This window comes from Delphinus delphis, chromosome 17 (assembly GCF_949987515.2).
Source record: "Delphinus delphis chromosome 17, mDelDel1.2, whole genome shotgun sequence".
In the NCBI taxonomy this organism is placed as follows: Eukaryota; Metazoa; Chordata; class Mammalia; order Artiodactyla; family Delphinidae; genus Delphinus; species Delphinus delphis.
The window spans coordinates 28241825-28250419 of record NC_082699.1 but is presented as its reverse complement, the minus strand read 5'-3'; the positions used below and the strand labels follow the sequence as shown (position 1 = coordinate 28250419).

The 8595-nt window shown below is 37.9% G+C and overlaps 1 protein-coding gene across 1 annotated transcript in view; it reads right to left on the bottom strand.

The window, feature by feature from the left end:
• Window positions 1-1397: 1397 nt before the first annotated feature.
• Window positions 1398-8595, bottom strand: part of CA13 (carbonic anhydrase 13) — a 31782-nt gene continuing 24584 nt past the window's right edge. The window contains exon 7 of the mRNA XM_060035194.1: window positions 1398-4331. Within this exon, the coding sequence (XP_059891177.1) occupies window positions 4212-4331 (120 nt within the window). The 3' untranslated portion in view covers window positions 1398-4211. The remainder of the gene's footprint in view (window positions 4332-8595) is intronic.

Below are 8595 nucleotides of genomic sequence, written 5' to 3'. Positions count from 1 at the left end.
GGTATTAAAAACCTCAACATAAGGGATTTAATCTTCTTCAGTAAATCTAAAATAAGAACAACTTGTGATACTTATCCAAGTGCCTGGATGGCTTTCTAGCCTCTGAAATGAGACCACTATTCCTTGGTCTACATTTTCTGCAGCTCCACTCAGAGGTATTAAAAACCTTTTACAAAATATTGCATTTCACTGCCACCTATGATAAAATGTGTATAGGCAAAGCCACATTTTCAATAACCTTGTGTTAGAAATAAGGAACCTCCCTGTGAACAGTCCAGTGAGTATTTCAAAATGTAACCTTGCTTTTCGCTTTCCCCTCCTTGCCCCACCTCCTCTCAGGGGACAAGGCAGCCCAGTGCAGGACATCACAATCCAAGCTGAGAGAAAAGGGCATCCATGCCTGTGGGGGTGAGAGGTCGGAAGTGGTGATGGGATACTGGTTAAACACAGAAGAAGTGGCCAAAGAAGTAAATGTATTGAGGATAATGAGAGCCAGGTTTCTCACTGTTGGAGAAGGGGATTAGAAATATGGAAATGGAGAACTAGAATGAACCCTGTAGTATTGGATTGAAATTAGAGATATGTGACAGGGCGAGAGGGAGTCATGGACATATACACACTAACAAACGTAGTAAGGTAGATAGCTAGTGGGAAGCAGCCACATGGCACAGGGATATTGCCTCGGTGCTTTGTGACGGCCTGGAGGGGTGGGATAGGGAGGGTGGGAGGGAGGGAGACGCAAGAGGGAGGACATATGGGAACGTGTGTATATGTATAACTGATTCACTTTGTTGTAGAGCAGAAACTAACACACCATTGTAAAGCAATTATACCCCAATAAAGATGTTAGAAAAAAGAAATTAGAGATATGAGTGTGAAATTGTGATTTTTAAAAATATAGATGCAGAAATATAGATGTTGTACATGTGAGTACACATTGTGCGTGTGTGTTTGTGTGTGCATTCCTGACCTCTGTTCACTGAGAGGATCTAGGAGTAACAGTGCTCCAATAGCCATGCACCCATCTAGCACCCAGATGTTAGTTTTTTCAATACTATTTTCCACTAAAAGAAACCAGGGCTCCTTGGAGAAATGTTAGATTCCAGGGCAGGGGAAGGTGCAGAATGAGCTGAGCCAGGAACATCACACTGCTGTCAGAAATAAGAACATGGGGACAAAGTGTCAAAAGGGCACAGAAGCCAGCTTGGAGATGCTCCTCCTGGCCAATTAAGAAAAATATGCATGTGAGAATAGATGGTAATAGTGATAACAGTCTTACAGCCCACTGAATAAAACAGGGATCCCTTAAATCCATAGTGGAAACATGAATAAATTGGAGGTTTAATCAGAAACAGGATATTTACATAGTCTCAAAGCACATCCCCTCACAAATACTTGTTAATTACAAAGGAAAAAAAGAGTAACTTTGCAGTGGAGAAGCCTAGCAGACACCATCTTAATCAAGTGCTGAAGTGAATATACTCCATTAGAGGACAAATCAATTTGCCTGATAGGACCCAGCATTGCTTTTGTGATCTTCCTGACAACAATGCAAAATCTGGATCTAATCACAAGGAAATCTCGAACAAACCCAAATTGAGGGGCATTCTGTAAAATAACTAGCCTATCATCTTCAAAAGTGTCAAAATCATAAACAGCAAAGAAAGACTGAGGACCAGTGCCTGACCAAAGGAAACACAGCTAAGTGAACGAGTTACCCTCGAATGGCATAGTCAGTGATAATAAAGCAAGGTTAACCTCATGGTTGTTTTAGCTGTACTATGGCTCTGTAGGATAATGTCCTAACTTGTGAAAATATACACTGAAGTTTGTGGGATGATGCATTAACAGGTTGGCAACTTACTCTCAAATAATTCAGCGGAAAAAATTGTGTTTACAATTTCTCTGTGAGTTTGAAATTGTTTTCTAAATAAAAGTGTAAAAATGTAATCTCATTCTGTATCTTGCATATACAAGTTCAAAGTTTGTCTTGTAATATTTATTGTGGTTGAATCCAATTTAAGTTAAAATACAAAATGCTTAACAAATATAAATCCAATACAGGTGGGAAACAAGATTATCCATGCTGGTATTTACAACTCTTTAATCTTTTCAAAAGATAACAACTTAGACTTTAGATAACACTTAGAACTTTTTGCCTCTAAGAGATAAATTATCAGATAATCTTCAAGGAAATCAGTGCTGTGTAGATGTTTTTAGTCTACTAAAGTCCAATTTGTAGCATAGAACTGATGGAATACTGTAGCAGAAAGCTTAAATTATGAAGTGGTAATGCTCATACACAGTAATTAGAATCCCCATCCTACATGCTATTTACTTTCTCTGAGAAAACAGACTTCTTTCTCTGACTAGGATACTTCACAACATGTCTTTCCAAACTAAAGAAATTCATTCAACACTGGTATTTTTAAAACCAGTGAGAACTTCTGGTTACACAGGTAGATTTAACAAGTATTCCTTTAAGAAAAAACAATTTTCAAGGGATAACTTGCACTTTACTTGTTACATGAACTTATAGTGCATTTGATTGCAAGCAGCAAGATAATTACCAAAGATACAAAATAAAGTTTTTTAAATATTCAATTAATTAAATATTTGCTACTTGTCAATCTCCTGCAAGGCCTCAAGCTAGATACTGTGAAGGGGAAACAAAAAACAAAGGAGCTTTCATCTTCAGGAACTCATCTTAATGCAATCATATCTATCATTATTATACAATTTACTGATAATCGGTGATCTTACCAAGAACTATCACAGGGAATTCCATGGTGGTCCAGTGGTTCGGACTCGGTGCTTTCACTGCTATGGGCTGGGTTCGATCCCTGGTCGGGGAACTAAGATCGCACAAGCCATGTGGTGCAGTCAAAAAAAAAAGAAGAAGACTATCACAGAATACTTCCAATTATTAAAATCTACATTCAGGGGAAGAGAGGTGTCTTAATAAATCATCAAAATTAAGGAAACTCAGTTAAACTTTTCCCAGAAGATGACAGAAGTGTAGCACGTGTTCAAGTCTTAAACGTGATTATTAAGTTAATGCTTAGTGTCACTGTATTTGTACCAGAAAGAGCAGAAGGACCTCCCCCATCCTCCTTCACCAAAATCAAACAAAAATATACAAGAGATAATAGGTTAAAGTGAATATCAAGAGCCAACTTACAAAATTAAGAGATGGAGGGACATGTGTGTAAGGGGAGAGGGGTGTTGCCATGGAAATGGGTTGAAGGGTTTGTGACTGATTATATCTATGAAACTCAAGTAATGTTTCCCCATCAATTGACAAAACAATGACCTTCACAGGACTGCTCCCTGCTCTGTTGCCAAAACACAGGACAAAATTAGCCAATCTGTGCCTCATGCCCATGGGCAGCTCTGCCTGCACTGGTACCTTGTAATCTGTTTCAAACCATGCTAATGCTATAAATTGACAACCAATTTGTCTGATCAATTATTAGCCAGTTTATCATTAACATCACCAAGTGAATGAGATGTATGGCATAAGTCATTAAAGTTTAAAAAGCCATTTATATCCTGGGGAATTCCTCACCAAAATTGTATTGACTCTTTTTGAGCTGTGGAATAGATGCTTTAATTCACTATATCCCACCCCCACCCTGATAACTCTCCTCTTGTTCATTTTATTAGAGGTATCCTGCAGTGAGAAGCAGCAACACGATCCAAATGAAAATTCACTTTAAAAGGAAATAGTATCTACGTTTATGAATTGGAATGACAACAAGATATTAAGCGGAATCCCTTGTTTAGGAAAAGGTACCACAATCCTATCATTCTGGGAATGCATTTAAGTTTTTCACCAAACATCACTGAGAGATGTGACTGATCTGTCTTTATGGCAAGGGAAGATTTTTAATACGTTCTGAGGTTTGCAACGCCTGCCACGTTGTCACGCAGGTTAAAGTAGATGTATTCCGTGTGTTTTAAAACACACCAGTGTTTACTGCTTATATACCCAAGTATATACTGCTTATAAACTGCAAATCTGAGACAGATGACTTAAGTTAGTTTGATTAAAAAGATCTGATTTTCTTTGTGCTGAAACTGACAGCAAAATGGCACCCCATAAATTAGAATTCTAGGAAAGAACTGTTAGTAGGGGTTTTTGTGTTTGCTTTGTTTTGTTTTGTTTTCTCTCCACAGACACGTTTGGGGTGGTCTGTTGGTGACAACTTTTAATGGAAAGAGGCTCTCACTTTTCGGCCCTTCAGAGGCTGTGGTGGACGGTGATTGCTCAACAAAAAAGCAGCTGCTTTGCCCTCCCCTGTACACAAGAGGGTGCGGAATGTGGCCAGCTGTCGAAAAAAAGAGAAGAATTAGTTTTAGCATAGAAAGTCACGCCAATGTTAATGAATTGCCCTGCACAGAAAGTTAAGAAACTTATAAGCTTTCTTCTACTGGGAACTAAATGTACAATGTACAATGAAATGTACAATGAAAATGTACACAATGTACATGAAAATGTACAATGTACACTAAATGTACAATGAAAATTTTCTAAGTTATGGGTCATACAAACATCATAAAGCAACCCTTCTGCTAGATTCTTATCACAATACAAATACCTATGGGTTCAAAAATTAAGTATATAAGCTTTCTTCATTTGAAGATCAAAGTAATAAGAGGAAACAACATTTAGAATGTGGTTTAAAGAGTACATATCTAGAAATCAGAGAATGCAAAGGCATAATGGGACAGTGGAAAGGGTTTTCCAAGCTGGGTCCCAGTCCTGGTTCTGCCACTAGTGAGCTGTGTGACCTTGGGAAAATCATTTATTGTCTCTAGTTTCCTCATCTATAAAGTGAAGCATTGGATTAGATTACCTCAATAGGTGTCATCCAGCTCTTGGAATTACACTGAATACTCACGAGCACTCCAATATAACATGGCCCAAATTTTCAAGGGAACCATGTGGTACTCATCCTACAGAATTTTCATCTTTTATGCACTCTTTTCCTTAAACAGTGATTTTTCTCTCACCATATGTGTGCCTTGTCAGCAACTAACTCTGGGAAAAGACTAGGAGTCTTCAACCACTTATAATATTTCAATACAATTTAAGCGATATAGGCATATTTCTCAACACAAGGGCTTACTTTTTCTTATCTCACACACACACACACACACACACACACACACACAATGCTTAATTATCTTACAAACTTCATATAGTACACAAAGTGTCAAGAAGAAAACAGAAATTACGAGAAATCACATCACAAAATATAACCACTGTTAACATTATGGAGTATATCCTTCTAGATGTTTCCTTATGTACAAGCACTATATGCACATGCACCAGTACACACGCTTGACACGTTTCATTGCAAAATAAGCTCAACTATACTTACTCTTTTGAAACCTTATTTTATCACTTAATATATATCCTTCACACGTCAATAGATATATCTATGTCACTATTTTTAATTGCTGAAAAGTTTTCTATTATAAGCTTGTTTTATAAATTATTTAGCAATTCCTTTGTGATTTAATATTACGTTTTAAGACTAAGCACAGGTCTATAGTAGTAAAATGAAGACTGGGTAAATTACCTGAATAATTTTACTGTCTCAAAAACATTCACTAAAAACATATTGCCACACAAGTAAGTTTTTGGTGTCTGTTTTGCTGTTTTGAGTGAGTACAAAGTATTAAATTGTTGAGAATGAGAGCCTTCATTCTCTAAGTTTCATTAGTCACCTAATCAAAGAGTCAAGGAAATTCAGACTAGGACATATATATTAGGTTTCCATCATCATCATTTACCTGAAGCCTAAAATATTTCTCTTAACAGTACTAGCCAGGATGGGAGACAGAGGTGATGCAGGTCCTTCATAATAAATAGGCAATAGTTTATAACCGCACTCTATGGAGATATGTTCAGGTATCATATACAAGCAGTTGTGTATTTCCACAAGTCATATTTTGAGGTGTCTTTTCAAAGAGTATAGATATGAGAAGAATAAGACAAATATTTACAACTTGCTATTACTCATGTTTCATTATACCAGATCATTATGGCTAAAGCCAGATGGGACATATATAATTCTCTGGTAAAGTCAAGTAGCAGAGGCTAATGAAATCTAATCTCCACAGCCACAGAGAAGATGTCCAGCCTTCTGCAGATCATGATGATCCAGGTCTATCTGGAGTGGCCACTCCAGGTGACTGTGCTGGAATCCCAAGCCCTGAATCAGTGCACTGATTTGCCAGCCTCACTGAACACAACTAGCCTCCCAGGGAAACTGCCTATTCCTCTGAAGATCTTGGCTTTATTTATCCCCCTATCCCCCTTTGACTCCTCTGCAAATTGATCATGGCTCCCTACCTCTGCAACACCTTAGCCTCATCCATCTAGAACTAGAACTTACTCTAGATCTTTCTCTGACCAGCCTGCTCATTTTGGTAAGAGTCTCTGAACCTGTCCTGATGTCTCATCAAACCCCTTCCCTTTCTGGTGCTGGATCGTCCTCCTGGTCCCTTAGCCCAGCTAGGTAGACCCTGATCTGCTAGGCTCTGCTTAGATTGGCTCCTATCAGTGTCATACCCTCACCAGGCCTCTGGCTTCCTTTAGGCAGAAAATCTGTCCCTCTGTCACTAAGGCTAACTCAGTATCTAAACAGCTCCTGGCAAGAATCTCCCCAGCTCAGGGTGAAGGCTGTTTTGCTGTTTTCTTTGGCTCTACTACTGAAAGTTTAAATTTCTTCTGTAGTGACCCCAGTAAGCAGAAATACCCTTTTCTAGTGTTTTGTTAACAGCTTTGATTAGTCACTCTAGTGCTCAAATGTCTTTACTAGCTCTCCACTGCCTGCCGAAGTTGACTAACAATAAAAATAAGCTCTCTCTTATAGAACATGGTGGGCCACGTACTATGCTAAGTGTTTTATATTACATACCACATTTAATCCTCCAAACAAACCTATCTATAATATACCATTATACCCATTTTAAACATGAGGAACTCGAGGGAGAGTTAGGAAATTTCAATAAATAAGTCATCTGGCAAATAAGCCATGCACTAACCACAGCACTACACTGTATCTGTAAGTGTTTTTCTTTTTTTCTTTCTTTTTTTTTTTTTTCCATTTTCCCCTAATCTCTTCTTATTTGTTTCTTATTATGGAAACTGGCAGATATACAGAAGGGTAGATAGAGTAACATAATAAACCATCACCCAGCTTCAACAGTCATCAACACGTGGCCAATTCTGTTTCATCCACACTCTCACCCATTCTCTCTCTCCATCTGCGAATCCTGCCCAAACTGTATTATTTTGAAGCACATTCCAAATATCATATCATTTCAGGTGTAAACATTTCAAAATATTTCTCTAAAATATATAACACTTCAAACCCTATTAAGGCTCCAAAACAAAATTGTTAGCACGGCTTCCAAGCCTCTTGACCACCCAATTCCAACTAATCCTTCTAGATTATTTTCTATTATTCCACACACAAGTCCCACTCTAGGTCACTTTTGTGAAGGGGTGTCCAAGAGCATCTGAATGAAAAGATTTTGAGGTGATTCTTAAAACTTGAGATTCCTGGACCCCCCCCCCCCCCTCAGACTTCTGAATCAGAGTTTCTAACAAGGCTCCACATTTTGGTAAGCTTCATCAGGTGATTCTTGCATACTCTCAATTTTGACAACCACAGGTACAAAGTTGCCCACATATTTTTTGCACTTCTCTTTTTTGCCTTTATTTATGCTATTCTTTCTTGAAATACCCCTTTCCTTTATACTCCCAACCTGTCCCCACTTTTTGAAGCAACCCAAATGTAAGCTCTTTCATGAAGTCTCTTCCTGATTTCTCCACTGAAAACTAGTCTCTCCCCTTCTGAAATTGCCTTACACCTTATATTCTCTTACAGTACCAAGCAAAGCCACTGTGTTACAGTTTTTTATGCATTTATTTTATCCCCTCTGTTAGATTATAAACTACGGGAGGACAAGGGCCTTTTTAACACTTGTTTATACCTCTTGCATCATGCCTTGCAAAAATTGGCAATTATTAAACAATTCTAGAATTGACCTTATACTGTCTTCTAAAATTTAAAACTTTAATTTCAAAGATAATTAGATAGTTTTATATAGTAAGTCAAAATTAATATTCAAGTGAATGAATTCTTTCCTCAATTCACACATAGTCTGAAGATGCAGAAGTTAGGGAAATTTTCCTAGATTGTTAATTATCATTAATTACAAAATAAAAAATTTTACTATTAAAAAAGGACATTAGAGTTTCAATTCCAGATATACTGGACTAAGACTCTGCAGACAACCTTCCTGTAGAAAAAGACAATTGTGAAACCCAGACACAATACAAAAAAACAACTAGCTGCAGGTACTAAAGAGTGAACAGAAGTAGAGGGATATAGATGGGGACTTCATGCTCACTTGGAGATATGGGAGCCCTCAAGTGAGTTCCTGTCTCTCCAGTTTTTCACTTGGACAGGGTGGAGTCTGCAAGGTGCATAGAGCTGCTATGGGGCATACCTGTCTTGCAAGGAAAGAGCAACAGAGAGGATCCCCAAACTCATACCCAAGAACTACACATGT